Below are 18,227 nucleotides of genomic sequence, written 5' to 3' on the forward strand. Positions count from 1 at the left end.
TATGAGATCAATGACTACTTTTTTGGCTACTACATTTTCTTTAGGACTGAGAGCATTTCCTGGCATGCCTGGCCAAATGAATCACTCATAAGTCACTTTCTTTCTTTTCTAAAGCACTCCATCATGAATAAAGAATGTCTTTCATAACTTTTCTCCTTGACAAAGGACAGTCTTTTCCCATTGATGGGGCTGGGTTAGGGAGGAATTTACACATATACATCTTATCAACGTACATGAGAATCAGTATCTTGTACTCTCCAGTGCACTGGTGGGGACAGAGACCGCAACATCTCTACTTTGCTTTCTAAAAATGTTATGTGAATGATTTTAAAATAGAACACAAAAGTATGCCCACCAAATACCACATTTTTCACATGTACATCTCCCACACTCCTTAATGAAAACAGACCTTGCAGAATTATTTTGTTTAAAAAATCCACTCATTTAATGAATGGCTTTAAAGTAGATCAATCTGCCACATTTGCACTGTACACAAAGGTCTTAATTGAGAATAAATATCAGTAATGTAATAATACCAAGATGCAGCAGACTCAAGGTTGGTCCCATACTGGGACACCTGCCTTTGATCAGGTGTTCTCAGAGGACCTGGGAGCCTGGTAAATATATTTCCATTGGAGTTTCCAATGACTTCACCCCAAAATAAACTTCAGCTTTGTAGAGTAAAAACTTCAAAAGCAAGTTCTTGAAAATGTTGCATTTTAAATGAAAACTAAAATCGATGAGGAACCTATAGGTTTGATTTAATTTCTTTAATTAGGCTGCAGAAACATAGCTGCTCTTGCCTCCATACAGGCATGACAGAAGACTGTGCTAGAATTCACATAGTTCTGGTTGTGACCACTAGTTTTTTAAGACTAACTTTTCACTTCTGTATTGCCCAGGATCAACAGATCAGCAGGTGCCAAGGAGCACCATGCTGCCAGAGGTGCTATTACAGACTTAGGCTTGTTCATTTGCACCCAATAAAGCCACAATAACCCACAAACCAGCCACCAATTACTTTTGACAGGAGCAGGTGAATTGCCTTGTCATCTCTGCCACATGCTGAATGTGGCAGGTAGTTTCTGCTGGACAAATTATTCTCCATTTTCTACCTACATCAGATAATGTTCAGCTTCATCTCTGATATAAATGCATTTCAGTCACATTTGAAGAGGTACTTGTAGCGGGCAATCAATTTATAAGGTCCTCCTGAATAGTTAAGGACACCTAAGAGTAGGACTTCTAAAACTTTCCATTTAAAGGTCATAATTTTGGCTTCTTTAGTCTAAGATTTTCTTTTACTCACAAGCCTGCTTCATGTTCCTCTTTCAGTTTTGGAACTTTAGGTAATCAATTTCTAAGAAAAAATTAGTCCACGGTATATTGTCCCACCATACCTTTTCATGCCACTTGATTTGAGACATTAGGGATTCATCCTTTGGAACAAACCTCTGCAACCTCACAGGGAAGGTCAAAGGGTCAGTTTAGCACTGGTGCCTGAAAAATCTGTCCAAACTTGGACAAGTTTGAAATGTCAGTCTGAGCAAACCACTGGAGGTGTGGTGGAAAACTTGACCCCAAATTCCTTTTACCCAAAGCACAGCCAGGCCAAAAAAAGAGTGGGAGTGTCTGAAACTGGTCCCCAAAACTACCCCAGGGAATTGCTTCTGGAGAGCTCTGTAGCTAAGTATGAGTTGGGACAGTGCTCAAGGGTGTCCTGTCTGATATGGCTGTCGCAGCAGGCAGTAGAGAGGATGTCAATGGAGAGATAAGAGGAATTGTACTGGAATAGCTAGAGGAGATCAAGTAGGGATTAAATCTCTTCAAGAACACAGAACATACAAAGGGTTGTGAGACATGAAGCTCAGGTGAGAAGAGATTTGTCAAAAAGACTGAGGGTGTATTTGTGCCACAAACACAGTGGAGGCAGCCTTACAGAGCAGAAATCCTGGCTGCAATCCATGAAGATTGCTAAACCACAGCTAAATGCTAAACCTCAGAAATCAGAGACAAAGATTTCTCTTATTAGAAGAATGCTTCAGGGTCACAAAATTAAGTTCACCAAACTCAGTAATTCTCAGAATTGAAGTCACCTGCTTAATTCTAACTCAGGACTCTTCTCACTAGGCACTAAAAAAAGTCTCATCTTCATCTGCACATGCGGTTTCCAAGGATCCACATCTGATGATGGGCAATGGTCATGTATCAGCCCCTGCTGTAGCTCTTGCAGGTGAGAGACAGAAAAATCCCAAGTGTCTGAGGCTATGACAAGTTAATGGTGCCCCTGTGGCAGAGCACCTTCCATTCTTCTCTGTTTTACACCAAGTCACTTGAAACCAAATCTGACCAGACCACCAGAAACTGCAAGTTATTCATGCCCTGGGTGCAGCACAGTTAGACCCCAAATGCTCATTTGCACATGTTGTGCAACAGCAGCCACTGAGAGCCATAATTTGAATACTTAAGTAGATAACTCAAGGTCTAACTCACAAGAGCTGATACTCCTGACGTTCAACCTCATTTGGCCACTTGTTTCTATCTCTGAAATGGGAACAATGTAACCTTGCAGCTTCTAGAAATACAACTAAAACATTAATGGTATGACATATTCAAGACAGTGCTCCTAAGCACCAGGCTCATGAACACCTGAGGGAATTCATAACTCTGTGCTCAGTCCAGGACCTGAGAAAGCTGAAGTACAGCAGGCTCTAGTTTAAGAGACTCAGCAACAGGGATCATCACCTTCTGTGGTAAATGAGGATGAAAAATTCTAAGGAAAAAAAGGGTGAGGTGATCATATCAATCAATCTTGTCAGTCATGTCAGTCATGACAATCCTACCCTACCAGGAGGCTGTGCAACACAGCAAAAGGGATCCTTAACTACAGTGTTTCCTGACTGCAAAGTTAATTCAGTTGCCTGAATTTAAAAACTAAATTTTAATTTAATTTAATTTTATTTTATTGTATAGTAACTGTAAGAATCCCAGATAGAGGGTGGCACTTTCCCCTTACATACAAGGAATGTAAGAACTGAAACTTCTTGGGTTTTACTGTAACAGGGGATCACAGTTTGAGCAGGGATCTCAGAATTACCTTAGGTCATCACTTTTGGAGAATCTGTTAAATACCTAAATGAAATTCCTTAAACCATGGTTTTCAATAATGGCAAAGTGGTTCAGGATTAAATTAAACCAACAGTATTTTATAAAACTTTTCAGGTGAATAGGTCCCCACAGGGAGTTAAAATTCTAGTACATTTCCCATTCAGTTTGTGAATTCCAATTTAAACCATAAGCATAGTGGAAACAGTGTAAAATACCTCTGCAAAAATTATGAAAAGCACAAAAAACCCCCTAAGGGCGCAATTTTTGACACTGTAGAGGGTACACCCATTGTTTAAAAAACAAATCCCAGCCAGTGAATCAGAAAAAGTGACTAAGAGCTGCTGGGCATCATAGATCTGTCCTGAATAAGAGACAGTACGGAGCAGCCCTTTCCAGGAGCATGCCAGGAGCCAGGCTGCTGCTCATCACCTCTGCTGTAAAGGGTGAGGGAGGGAGGGAGGGGAGGAGCACACTGTAGCAGGCTTTTTATGTACAACCTACTTTCCACAGCAAGCCAGCCGTGCTCTCTGCCTCTTGGGAGCAGCTGAGTCAAAGTTCAGCTGTCTCTCCCTTGCTCTAGCCAAGATTTAGCTCCTTTCTCCAGCTCACACACCTGCTGCCTCAACAGTGTCCTGCTGCCCTCTGCTCCAATACATGGACATCAGGGCAGAAGGTGTTCCCAAGCAAGCCCTGGGAAAGCCCTGAGCTAACTGCTTGCTACCAATGCTGATCCTGCTCGAGCTGGAGACTAGACCAGAGAATTCCCAACCCTCATCCAACCTAACAATTATATCATTTTAGGATTATTATAAAAATGTGCTTACTTTCTCTAAGGTTATGTTGGGCAACTGGTGTCTGGATCCGTAACAAATAGATAAAAGCGTAAAGCAGACCAAAAGAGTGACTATGTGAGTGCCTGCAAAGCCATCATCACAGGAGGATTAATCACAAGTCTTTATTTGGTTGATGGTTGGAATAGGACAGCACACTGGATGGTTCAAAACTGCATTTTGTTTTGGTCCATTGCTCTTTAACATTAGGTACCAGTTACACTGCTGCTCTGATGGCCAGTCAGAGCTGAACTACAATGCCAGCTTTGAGGAAAAGGATGGAACTTGTACAACTATCTACCTGACTGGGACCAGATCTATTGTGATGGAGAAGAAGCTGGTCTGGCAACCAGCAAACAGTGACACATTTAGATCAGCTTAAATTCCCTTCTCGTTAACAAAAGCTGGGAGAAGAGGCCTAGGAATATACACTGCAGCGACACAGGTCAGCACGACAAACAAATATAAAAACAAGGACAAAAATGCCAGAGACAGAAAAGCATCAGAACAAGAGAACATATCTGGCATCAACAGTTATTTGTACATATTTCATTATGATGTCAGATAAGTAATTTAATTAAAGAGCAAGTGCATCAGTGTCTCACCAGAGTACTATGAATAGTACTTAAATTATGGCAGTGCACAAACCCAGGACATTAGTATTCTATCCACCTTAAATAAAAAGTTTTGACTCCATCAATTTTAATACCCAGTTGCTTTAAGAAGTTGGCTACAGTATCATGGCAGCCTGCCCAGGTTCTCTGCTCAATCGAGCAATAGCTGTCTTTGACCAAAAAAGAAAAAAATAGCCAACAGTATCCTTGCTGAATGTCTGCTGGCATCTGCTATCAATGTAGGAATAAGGGAGTTAAAGGTATATTAAAAAATTAAAAGTTTAGTATTTTGGTTAACCATAATATTACAAAATTAGTCATGTTAGCAATTAATTATTAAAGCTACCTAGTTTAGATGAATTTTTAAAAAAACTACATGCAATTTTTATCTATTACTTTAATTGTATGTACATAAGAACTAATGTGCTGTAGACATGGTCTGAAAACCTGCATCATTTACCTCTGTATTATACAATACCAGCATGTCACAGTGCCCTGGACAAGGTCACCAAACTCCTAACAATGCTGTAGGATGTGGCAGAGGAATCCATCTTTACAAATTAGACTTCATTATACATGATCCTGCTCATAAATCTTGAGGTACTGTTTTCCAGTATAATAACTTTACCTTGCACTTGCATGTACCCTCTAGGTCTTCTAATTCACAGAGTATTTTACAAATACAAATTGGATGTGTGCTTGTGTGCATAAACCGACTGTGCTGCTACAACAGCAATGCTCTAAATGAGACCCGACCTCACCGAGCACCTGCCCTGCTCTGTGTTCTTCAGGTCCCCACCTGGCGATGGAAAGGCTGCAGGAGGCCGGTTGTCCAGAGCAGGTAGGTGACCTGAAGCTATAAAAGCGCTTGAAAAGAAACAGACCATGTTGCTTTGGGACTTGTGGTACTTCTCACATGCAAACCATATGAGGAACCAACCTGGTTGGTTAGACTTAGAAAACTGATCAGAGAAGCAGGTGAGCCTGTTTCCCGGAGGCAAAGCCAACCCTCTTCATTTCGGAGATGCTCAGAAGGCGCCTCCGACACGGAGCGACCGCCAGGCTTAGCCCCGAGCCTGACTGCTTGTGCGAGCTCCCCCGCGCTGCCTGCCAGCATCCGGGCAGGTGCTGCCTGCAAGGGCTGGGGGTCCGACCTGTCTGCACCCGGCTGCTGCCCGCAGCCCGACCCGCCCGGACACTGCCGACCGCGTTCCTGCCGAGAGCTCCCCGTCCCGCCGGGCCGAAGCCGCGGGGTCTCCTCGCTCCGGCGGCGGCAGCGGAGCTGGTGCCCCCCAGACGTCCCCCCGGAGCGGGACCCCTCCGCGCCGCTGGGACCGCCACGTCCCCCGGGGTGTCCCCTCGGGCCGCCGAGGGCAGGTAGCGGCGGCCGCGGCGCGGCAGGGACTGACCTGCGAGCCGCCGCTCCCGGACATTCCTCCACAGCAAGTCCCAGGCTTTGGCGGTGGAGTCCCGCAGCTGCTCGCTCAGCGACCTCCGGAGCTGCGCCTTGGCCGGGCGGCGCTGGCTGCTCATCCTCGGCGGCTCCGCATGCTGCCCCGGGCAGCCCCGCTCAGCGCCCGCGGCCGCTCTGCTCGCCGGGGACGGGCGGCGGCGGCCACATGGGGCCGCGGGGCAGCCCCGCCGCGCCGCAGCCGCGTCACCGCCGCCCCGGGCGGGCGGCCCTTCCTTCACCTGAGCGCCGCCCGCCCCGGCCCCCGGGGCAGCGCTGCCGTCGCCAGCCTCCCTCCTTGCCTCCCTCCCTCAGCGCCCCGTCCCACGCCCGACGCCTCGCCGCCCTCCGCCCACCTTCCCTCCCCCGCGCCTCGGCCCCCGCGGGGCGGGGAAGGTGCCCCGGGCTTCGGCCCGGCTCCTGCCCTGACCGGGATCCCGCACCCCGCGGGCTCAAGCGCCACCGACGGCCCGGGACCCCGCACGTCCCGCGGCCCCGCGCCTAAATTCCGTGACCCCGCTTGTGCCCGTGGCCCTCATTCGGGAACTGTCCGGCCGAGCCCCCGCAGCTGCCCTGCTGTCAGCTCCCAGCCGCTGCCGCCTCCGTGCTCCCCGGACAGCGACCGGGAGCTGCCCGCCGCCACCCCAGCCTTGCCGCCCAGCGCTGCGAACGGCCGGCGTCCGCTGCTCCAGGGAGAGGTCACCCGCCACGAGCTGACAGAAAACCTGGCTGGCAACGGGCTGCCTTTTCCCCGGGAGGCTGTAATGGGTGCTTCGCCTATGCTTCAACTTTTGCGGAAAGAAAATAAGGATTTTTTTTTCAGAAGCCTAGGCTTATCAACTCTTCATCCAAGATCAAGCCACAGTCCTCGCAACACAGCCTCTCCCCTTTCTTTCCCACCTTCTCTGCATTCCACCCACTTACTTCCCACCTCCTTCTCCCTGCATCACTTCTTCTCTTACAAGCTCTTGCACTCCTAAAAGGTTTCAAAATTAAACCCTGGCAGTCACTTTTTGCATACTTTACAGACTAAAATGAATCCTGATTTCTTCATCAGTAGACTAGCCAGAAAGCATTAGCAGGGCCCTTATCCCATTTAGGAAAGCCATTTTGTGACTCTGCTTCCTCTGTGTTCTGGGAAATACTGTTTTAACAGTGGTCCCTTCCCTATCCTGGATGTTTCTCCAGCAGACTCTGATAGCTGAGAAGGACAACAGGGGCTTAATTTCATTTAGTCACAATCAATTACTTACTGCTTGCTCTTTTGGCAGAGTATATGTGATGTGCAAGGAAGAGGCTGATGTTCCTGCAAGTGAGCGCCCTACACTGAAAGAGCTGCGTGCCCAGGTAAAGCAGTCATGTTAAACAGTATCGATATCCCTGTCTTGTTTAAATTACAACTGTAGCTGCAATGTCAGCAATACCCATAGAAGCTAAAAGCAAACACACAGATGTATTCCATGTTACCACTGTTTTAATAACATATTTTGCTTACTTTGTGATGTGGATTTGTTTTCCTTTGTCCCTGTTCTTAAAAGGTTCATCTGAAAAGGTTCATCTTAAACTATTCTACTTTAGCTGATGTAGTGGAGATGATGTGCTTGTCCAGAACTTGTGCAGATGTTGTATGTCACTGCTCTGCCTGCAATTCCAGCTACAGTGTCCTCCAAATGACTGGACAAACTCTTTTGAGAAAAGGATTGCCTTCCAGGGATGGATGCATTCAAGATCTGGAAGGGAGACAGCATAATTATGTAAATACTCCCACATCCCATGACCCAGAGCAAACACCTGCTGATGTTAATGGGAGAAGAGAGGATTACGGTTCCTACAATCAGCTCCGCTACCCGGTAAATCTGCCTCTGACCTCTGCCTCTTTATTTAATCTCTTACCAACACAGCCATTACCAGTACATAAGACCAACTACACCTGTTTTCTGCCACAGGCTTTTATCATTTAGGAGCCAGGTAGAGATGAAAAATTAATTTCTGATATAGTACTCAGCTGCCCTGTAAAGACGAGCCATGACACACAGCCTAAAGGTGAAATAGTAAACTCAGTTTTGAAGGTTTTGTATCACACTGCTGTGTCACCACCCACAAACACCAGCCCACGTCAGCCAGTACTGCAACCTTCAGCAGTGCTCTTCTGGCAGCCACACTTGGATGCACCATCTTAGCGTGCCCTGCCTGTCTGGAAGACAGATCTCCCTTTCTTCAGCTGCTGTCTGCGATGGCCAGAATGTAGCAATAGAACAAAAGATATTATCTTCCCTTCTGTATCGTTTTTGAATATGTTACTTTATCAAAAATATCCCTAGACTTCCAGGTTTACTGAAAGCAGGTAATTAGTGACTAGATACTAGCAATTGCTAATCCCATGTTATCTCACCACAAGTGATATGCAGTGATATGGCTGTATTTCATAATCAGCAACAGAACTGAACTGGCAAGCCTAGACCAAACTCTGTGGCAGGCACTGACAAAAATCTTACTAATTTCAGGTACTTTATTGAGGAAAACTAAATCCAGAGGCAAGATCAGGTATTGTAGTTTTTTCCCCAAAGGAAACAGTGCTACTGAGTAATGAGAACACGTCTCATGCAGCAACTGGCCTATGCCTATTTTATGCTTTTAATCATGGTCAGCTGCTCAGAAGTCGAATTACCATCACGAGTATTTTTGATGTATTACACCTCATAGTAGCAGTTACAATAAGAGCTATTCTACAGAATCTGCTTGAAGGAGGGTACACATTAGGAATCATTCACAGGTAAAACATGCTTCATTTCCTTTTAGAATGTTAGAAGACCTGGAAAAATGGTAAAATTCTGGTCTCTCACACATTTTTCATATGTTGGTTAAGTGTATAAGTAGCCAGCTGATCAGTACTCATGTTTCCTGCTTGATACATTCTGACATCCAGCACAAGATGGCTAACATTTCTGGGGGAAAGAAAACGGAAGCACATTTTCCACAGAAAATGCAGTTTTCCTGCTTGATACTAGTCTTGCCAAAATGGTTCTTTTCAGAGTAATTGCAATGAAACCACTGTATATGATGAACAGAAAGGCAGAAGTTCCCAGTTGCCTTAAAAGAAGCTATATATTATATTTGTCTTTGCTCATTGATAACAGAATACTGGCAGGAATGAAAGTACTGTCTTAAAATCTTGCAAACATGTAAAATGTTGGGGAAAAGTCTAAACTAGTTGCACCCATGCTCTGATGCCATTGTGGCATGGAAGTCTGATACACTAATAATATATTTAGCAATTTATAGTTCCTTCCAATCACCATGGTAATTAAACACTGAGTTAATTGATACTGCATAGTATTCTAGCCTCTACTCAGCACTGTGTTTTTAATTTGCTACAGATTCTGTTATGCAGCCTGATCTAGTCATAGTAAAGTAACCATACAAACTCCAATGCACCTGGTAAGAAAAGAAGCAGACCTAAAGGAAGAGAACCATGACTACATCTTGGTTTGCCATTTGTAAACTACTGGAACACTATGATAAAAGTACAACTTCTTTCCTTTCTATCCTCCTGTCCTTAATTATCATGAGTCAGGATTTTTTGTTAATTTAATCACCTCACAATATTTGTCTACTTGTAGAAGAACCAAACAGGATTCATCTTGTGGAGGAAAATGTGGGAAGAGTGCATCCTTGGTTACTATTTGCTGTTTAGAGGACACAGGCTCCTTACACTAGTATCCCTTAGAAAGTAATAATAAAACAAAAGAGGAAATAACAGGATATACAAGATCAATGATGCAGTCTGATGCTAATCAGTGCAATGCCAAATTTTATAATGAATCTAATTCTTCAGGAACTGACTGTAATGAAGCTTCTTGAAATTTACTATACTCAAAATGGTGTTGCTGTGCTTCTGTAGCTTCAAATAGTAGCTCAGACAGCCTAGACATAAACACATTAAGTAATATTTATAACTTTGGCAGTGGTCTTTATCTCTTTGGAGGTCCTAGAGGTCTGGTTTTGTTTTCTATCACAGGCAAAATGGTCTGAGCGGGATGTTGTAAGTCTGGGTTACCACTGGAAGGGAAGAAGAGATTTGAGGTTTTCCATTGCTTGTTTTCCTAACAGCAGACTCCAGTGAATTTCATATTAATTCTGTGGTTGAAGTTATGTGAAAAGCACTAAGGGCATATGAGTAGGTGTCCTCTTTGACATCTAAGTAAACAAACAAATATTTTGGATAGAGAAAAATAAGAATCACTGTGAATGAGGACAAAATGTTCTAGCTTGTGCCCTGGCACTCTCTCTCTGCTTTTTATTTGCATATACCAACTATCATCATTTTAAGGTAGCTTTAACAAGAATAAATTATAACTTAGTTTCACTCTTTTCTGGTTTATCAAGAAATTGGCACCTATATGGTCATCCTACTTCATTTTAGCTTTCTGAAGTTCTGGGAAAGGATTGCTCTGCACTTTGCCAACAGCAGAGCAGTGCTGGCTTTCATTAGTGGGGGCCAAATTCTTTCACTTTTGTTCACAGTGATTAATGCTGAAATAAATGGAACTTCTTGCAGTATTCACTGTGAAAAGACTCTAAGTATGCTCAGATGCAGACTACAGTAACAAAGTGTCTGCTGTTTGACTGTGCTCCCTCTCCCTTGCTAGAAATGGAATGGAGGGCATGGCGGGAAATTAAGCTTTAATTCTGTTCATACAAAGCATGGTACTTTATTGTTATCATTAATAACAATCTGAGTTCTCAAAACGCTTGGAACCAAAAACTGGAGGGAGCTGAAGCACAATCTCTGCCCTCAGGAGATTGCAAACTAAATATAAAACAAGACACTGGTGGAAAGAAGACCTGATTGGGGTAGGAAGGGTGGAGTATGAGAGAACAATAAAACGGTACTGGCCAGAGTAGTAACTGCTGGTGTACTTCTGGCACACCAGAATTAGTGCTTGGAGGCACTGACGCAAAGTGAGTTAGCAAGAGAGTCTCCAAGGAGGCAAATGTGCTATCTTTATATATTCAGAAGACCATCTTTCAAGAATGAGAGGCATTTTTAACAGAAGTACGCAAATGTGTATTTGAAAACGTAATGAGTAGACAGCAGAAGCTGGATCCTGTACACACAGGCTGTGGGAAGAAAGCTTTTAATATTGAACAGATGATAGATGAGGCAAGGGAGGGGCCTTCAGACTTCAGTCAAGCAGCCTCTACTTGATGCACCATAAAGGCAGGATGAACTACAGTGAGCAGTGACAGCAGAGAACTGCCAGGGTATTTGCATTTGGGATGCAATGCAGTAGACCAGATTGTGTCTATCAAGGCAGAATAAGTGAGAACAAAAGTGAAATGGTAAACATGGGATGAAATATTTTCTACAGCAAAAATCACAAATTTTCACCTGGAAACCTCCTTCTGACGAAACCCATTGTTTCTTAAAGAATAAAAATTGAAGAAATCATACAGTTTTCTGGAAAATAACTGACATTTTCCTGGGTTTTCACATTCGGGCCAGCTTTAACTTGCACTTTTCTCTCCATCTTGAATTCTGGTTATATCTGGCTCTTGCAGATTATTTTTTAATAACCCCTCTACTTCTCCAGTCTTGTGTTCTTAACACAGCCTAAATTGTCACAGGACATTATAAACTCCAGATGAAGGTCCTGTGTGAGAGGCAGGAGGTTGCTCTTTTGTATGAGAATGGTGAAGAAGGAGACAGGGGGGCAACTGTGGAACAAATGATGATTGGATGGATTGCCCTCTGAGTAAACAGAGTGCTTCTGTGGAACAGTAGATGACAAAGCTGATGCTTCAGCTGAAATTCTGAAGAATTGCAGCCACAAGATCCCTTGCAGATTTCTCAGTTAACAGAGGAGAAGAACGGGCAAAACAAACCAAGTGCCAATAAACTTTTACTTCCTTTCGTAAGATGCTCTGTGGACATCTTTAAAATATATTACATTGAAGATATGAAATCTTGTGCTGAGCAAAGCCAGTCTCTGTAGAAATAGCCAATTCTTGAATGATTAAGCAACTGGGAAAGTGGACTACATTTTGTATGTGTAGATACAGTGTTTTGTTACTGGAGCTGAGCTTGAAATTTCAAGGTAATTAATGTCCTTGAATAACGGAGCAGCTATGTTGAAACACAAAATGTCTCAGCACAAAATATTGCCCGTGTTCTTCTCATTCCAGCTTCTGGTGTCCGATTTTCCTCCTCCTCTTCAGTCACTTGACAAAAATATATTGTTTTAAACAATATCTTTCTTTGCTCTCAAAGTGCTCATTTCCTTAATATTGTATTGGGACCTTGTCTAAACCATGATTTTTATTTTTTTTTCTAAACTTCCAACTGTTATTACTATCACAGTAGAAATAATTGGAACATTTGTGTAAAAAAGCCTTGCAGCAGTCAATGGCAATTTAGCACACACCATAGCAGGATATTGGTTCAGAGACCTGGGAGCTTTTTCTCTTTTTTTTTATAACTCTCCTGGATTACACAGGAAAACATGATCAATCTTGACAGCAGGTTCTAACAACAGTGCAAGGGAATTGTTCCCCAAACAAATTTACTTATAAGAGTAAGAACTTTTTTTCAGATACACAAATACTCCTCTGCACAAACACTTTTTGAGTAATCAGGCTACTGACTGATGGCAGCATATTGCCATCAATATATTGCAACCTTCATCACTGGCCACACAGCTACTATTTTAACTTATTTAACAGATTTTAAATATATATATTTAATAGAAATAAAAAAGCAATGGCACTCATGTTTTTGGCCAGTAAATAAAGAATGTTGTGGCCAGTTGCAGTAGGGGATAGAATTTCAGGTGGGCAGATTATGACCAGAATCAAAATTTGGCTGGAGCCCAAGCCAATCCCTATTAACCTAAACAGTTCTACATGATCTTGAATCACTAAAGCTGATTTTAAATTTCTTCTTGATTCCACAATAAAGAAGGGCTAATTGTCTATCCACAGTATTGCCTGAGTCTCATTTGAAGTGAAGGCTGGTGACAATTCGATTGTAAGCATCATTTCCCACAGCTCCATTGGGAAGGTTTCCCAGCCGGCTCAGAGCCTGCCTAAGCCCACTCCATCACCCAGCTCTGGCATTACAGAACTCTCTGTTCCAGCAGGCTAAGTGGTAAGGCCATTCCTGGGAGTATAAAGGAGCTTAAGCTTAGGAAGAATGCCTGTTTCATGACATTTCACATATCTGGGTATTCCCACTGAGAAGCAGGATATTCATGCTGTGAAGAAGGGGCTGGACTAGGTGGTTCTGCAGCTCTTTCTGTCCAAAAATGTCCCTGTTTCTGTGAGAACGTTTTGGTAGTGTCAGGCAGCACCTGTATTCCATTAACTCCAAAAGCATTTCAGTGTTTACAGTAACCAGGAAATGTCCATGTCTGTGTTATATTAACAAGTCAGCAGTAACAACTGCAGTTTCAGTTTTTAGAGCTATGCAGAAAATAGTTTACTTTGAGTTGCTGAGAGTTTTACTTTTTTTGGTTGAAACACAAAGAGGCCTGTAGTACTGCCCTTGAAACCATTATAGAAAGCTTTGGGGAAAAAAGTTACCAAATTATGTCCAATAGTGCTTCAGTAATGACTTCACATAATCAGGTAGGCAAAAGAATAACTGTGAATTGCAAGTCTTAAAAATACTTGTGACAACACATTAGTAGCTCCTTCACCTCAGTTTTGTTTGCTGGTATTTTTCCTGCCTACTCCATGTAAGGGGATTTGCATAATGGCATAATTTCATTCAAGATTCATTACCTTGGGAACAAAACTGTGTTATATTTTTATGTGGACTATACTACATATGCTCAGAGAGGTAAGCCATAAGGTGTGACTGCATAGTAGGCAGCAGACTTTATAGGAGCACTGGTGTGCTGCTGGAGAATTACAGTCTATGTAAAAGAACTCAACTGTGAGAAATTAAAGCATAACTTAAGGTAGTCTTCCAAACAGACTCTAATTTCTGCATGCAAGAGGCAAACAGTCTAAGCTATGCACTTGTTTGCTTTTCTCATAACTGAATTTCAGTAGTGACATTAAATTACTATTATATAAATCATAACATCAAAGACCATGGGAGAAAGCTAGAAAATATAAATGTATTTTCCTTTTCTCTTTTGGATTGAAAGCAGTAATGGTAAAGCAACTTAATTCCCAAGAAAGCAGGAACTGCTCTGTAGCTGGCCAAGCGTACCAAAGGTAGAGAAAGCTTGAGGAGGTGTTTCCCCATCACCTACTGCTGCGTAGACTTAGGTGACCAGAATGATGACGGAGATCACAGCCACAGCTCTCTGCTGACTGTGCCACCACTCGCCTGCCAGAAAGCACCATCTATTTTATTTATATTTACTTGAAAAGTTGATTGCGGAAAGAACAGAGAGGGCTTCAGCTCCCCCTTGCATCCCCCTGAAACACTGTATTCTAGCTGGTCTGATCCCCCTCTTATTAACAGACACTTTTTTGAGACTCCATCAAGACATTTCTCCTTGACTTCACTTAAGTGCTATGCAAATGAAGGAGATATGCATTCAGGACTGTTCCAGGAGGCAAGAAAAGGTTGTTACTTGGCTTGTACATATTGCTGGTTCCAAAGTTCATTTTTTTCTGTATTGCAATGATTTCTAGTGAAATCAGTTCCTATGGATGATGTTGGAACACCTCTACAGTGCTGCAGGTATAGCTGTTGCTCATCTTGTTTACTTACACTACTGTCATGCAAATTCATTTCAACACCTTTTTGTCATTTTGGGCTGACACAAATCTGTTCAGCAGTAATTACCTGAGATTGTTCTACATTTCAGGGAATATTTTTGACTCATTTACATTACAAAAACCCATGCAAATTGCTTGGAGAATAGGTGCTAAAGGGACTATAACTCAGCAGGATCTTACCGAAGTGATAGCTTTTGAGATAGAAGATCAGTTAATTTACCTGACAGAGAACATTTATATTAAGTAATCCTTGGTTTGATCAAAGTTATTAGATACAAAGTTTCAGAGTTCAGGCCTTAAAAATACTTTAGTGACTGTCAATGCTAAAGGAGAAAAAAGTGTCAGAAGTAAATATGAAAACCAAAACCTAGTCTATTTCTGACTCATATTGGAAGCTATTCCCTATTTCTATTCTGAAATGTTGCTAAATGGTTTTAAAGTGATCTAAAGTACTTCACTGCTGCCAGTCAAGTCATAAAGAAAACTGTTTCATCTGGGAAATAGACTTCAGGACTTAAGTAGATTTGGGTTTATCCACCTCTTTCCTGTCCTATAGCTTATGTTTTATAACTGGGAAACATAAATGCAAACTAGGTTGTATGTACTACTAGAAAGTAGCAACAGGCTCTTATTCTGCTTTGTACAAGTATAAATTACCCTTTTAATGCAGAATTGCTGAAGCTTAGGGTCTTCTCAATAATTACCAGCTACAGCCTCCCTTCCTGCAAGAAGCACTCGAATAATTCTTAAAAAAACCCCAACAAACCAACACCACAATTTAGACCAAATGCTAGTGACAATTTCACATTAATGGTGAAGTTATTGACTTGATGAAGTAATTGCAAAAATTGCCATATGATTCACTGGAAAATTTCATCTAGTATGGGTACTCTCACCATGTTTCTTAAGGATATATGAAAATAAAGCCCTCAATTTCTTGCTGATTTGATGATCTTCATTTACTGGGGAAAAAGGTTCCAGCACATGAGAGTGCTGCTTCTTCTGTATCTTGCACTTATTGGATATCCGTATGACTTAAAGGCTAGCAGGAATTTAGTGCCACATTTTTTCATTGGTCAAATAAAATGATTGTATCTTCCCTGCTTACCATCCTTCGCTGACTTCTCTGAATGTTCCTTTTTTTAGACAGTTTTCTAATGCTGATGATGCTGGGCATCACTGTATTACAGTTCCCTGAATTTACATGATTACATTATAATAATATCAATGCTGGTTTTTATGGTTCATATAAATCAGTGTTTTTATTTGCTTTCACAACTAGTGCTGCAAATTGAACAGCTGTTTTCACTGAGCAGTTTTAATTAAGCTGTCTATAATGCCGCCTAGATATTTTTCCGAGCTGGTAACACTTCGTTAAGTATGCTGTATCAGTGAACACTTCAGATCATTCCTGAACATTGCCTCACACTTAGGTAAATTGAAATCCCATCTTCACTGAGGTTGTCAAATCACCTTGTTTCGGCGATTTGAATTTGGTTTTTGGAAATCTTTCTAATCTTTAGGACCCTACAAAATCTTGAATTTGCTACAGATTTTGCCATCTGCTCACTCACTTGTCAAGATAATGAAGCTTTAAATGATACTTGCCTAAAATCCCTTGGGCAACCTATTATTAGCCTCTCTTTATTCTGAAAACTGACAAGTTCAATTTGTGTGTCTTTGGATCTTTTATTAAGTTTATGTTCTATGACCAAAGTTTCCTTCCCACGCTGATTTCTCACATTATTTCATCTCTATTTTGAATATCTCTAGAATATTAGTTTGGAAAGCCAAGATAAGTTTTATCTCTTCCTGGTTTTCTGTGCAAAAGCAGTTTCTTTTTTCTTTTTACAAAGCCATACTGGATCCTACATCTGTATTCTCATTTGGGAATCTTATAGATTGCTTTGTTGTTTTCAGAAACATATGATAATTCATATGGGAAGCTGTAATCATTTTTGCTGCCCATAATGACTTCTTTTCAACTTTAAATATGGGTATCATTTTATCTGCCTTGGACAGCTGAACCTGATGAATGTGTTCCAACATTTCCACTTTTAGCTCCATTTCTGACAGTGGAAATTTCTTTGTCTCTTATTTGCAAAAAAGACTTCAGAATGGACTCACATCCAGGCATTAAGTCTGTTAAGGAAAAGACATGAAGGAAATACTCTGTCCAGGCACAAAAATTTAATGGTTTTGTAAACTATGCCCCTAAGTCTTAGAGTGTAAGTCCCTTCCCAGTTTTCAGAAGGGGTACAATTCATCATCTGTGAATATAAACAGGAATCTGGAATTTCAGCTTTTGGTCCTCAGTTTTTAAACCTTGCTTGTTACTGCCCAGAAAGGTGGCTAATCCCCAGCCAGTCAAGAAGACATAACCCACAGGTGATGCAATGATAGACAGTGATAGGTCCATTAACCAGCAGAAAGAAAAGCAAGAATTTGTTTTGATTGCAAGGGTGGAGAAGAAGTATTATGCATAGGTTAAGAGATCTTGCAGAGGCCATTTGCCCATTTCACTGAGAACCAGAGAGGAGTAAGATGCTCTGGACAACACAGAGTTATGGACTAGAGGCACAGGAAAGGCAGAAGGAAGAGAAGGAAGGAAGACCACTGTAAGGCATCATGAGCAGGAGAGTAACCAGACTTTAACGTGGCAGCGACTTTAAGAGGAAACTAAACAGCGAATAGAAATGGTAAGTGAGGAAAACTAAAACTGGACTTTGGAAAAAGAAGGAAATGTAGAGAAAGGGAACAGACACAGGGGAGTCCAGAAGACTATCAGAGACAAAACCAAGTAGGTGGGATTTGTGCATGGTATAGAGAAGTGAGGCAGAGCAAAGTGCTCTGGATACAATGATTTCTATTTGCACTGCTAGTCCAGGTTAACAGATTAACTGAGTTAACTTTGAAATGCTTGGTTTTACATTTCATTCATTTTAACTTCATCTGTGAATCAGAAATGTTAATAAAATTTCAAAAGCAACAGATTTCCCTTCTTTGAATTTCACCGCAACACCACTGTTAAAAAAGAACTGAGGGAGGTGGGAAGGTGGCTTGGAAACAGATGTCCCTGAGAGGATGTCTCCATCCCAAACCAGCTGCCTGGAAGAGGTGCTACAGTAGGCCTGTGGAGGAGGACTTGATCTAGCCAAAAGAGATGTTACAATTTGAAAATGCCTCTCTACCCCCAGTTACAGAAGAGATTCTTAGAAAACCATTTTGGACTGGAGGTAAAGCTGGAGGTGTCAATTCCATCTCATATTTCCTGTTTCTGTGGAATTCTAATAGTATTTCAGTATTCAACCCTTTTGGACTCATTTCAAAATCTCAGGCTGAGTGTCCTTCAGTTTCACTCTAGTCTTTTCCAGGTCTCTAATAGATCTAAAAGCAAATTCATCATGACTCTCAATAGAATTTGTGTTCTGAAAGCCTATAACTTGTTTTTAACATGGGCTGTGTTTTGATGTGGAGACATAGGAATTG

The 18,227-nt window shown here is 42.0% G+C and overlaps 1 protein-coding gene and 1 long non-coding RNA gene across 7 annotated transcripts in view; one reads left to right on the plus strand and one right to left on the minus strand.

The window, feature by feature from the left end:
- Positions 1–18,227, minus strand: part of STARD13 (StAR related lipid transfer domain containing 13) — a 322,774-nt gene that overhangs the window by 134,981 nt on the left and 169,566 nt on the right. The window contains exon 1 of one of the 6 annotated variants that reach the window (XM_032099577.1): positions 5,962–6,151. The exons of the other annotated variants lie outside the window; for them this stretch is intronic. Within the exon in view, the coding sequence (XP_031955468.1) occupies positions 5,962–6,085 (124 nt within the window). The 5' untranslated portion in view covers positions 6,086–6,151. Of the gene's footprint in view, positions 1–5,961; positions 6,152–18,227 lie in introns of those variants that run through there. 6 annotated transcript variants of the gene reach the window in all.
- On the plus strand, positions 6,326–12,254 carry LOC116439691. The gene is made up of 2 exons (XR_004238242.1): positions 6,326–7,349; positions 7,541–12,254. It is a non-coding gene; the product is annotated as an uncharacterized LOC116439691 (long non-coding RNA).

The sequence above is a fragment of the Corvus moneduloides genome, chromosome 2, assembly GCF_009650955.1.
Source record: "Corvus moneduloides isolate bCorMon1 chromosome 2, bCorMon1.pri, whole genome shotgun sequence".
NCBI classification, from domain to species: domain Eukaryota; kingdom Metazoa; phylum Chordata; class Aves; order Passeriformes; family Corvidae; genus Corvus; species Corvus moneduloides.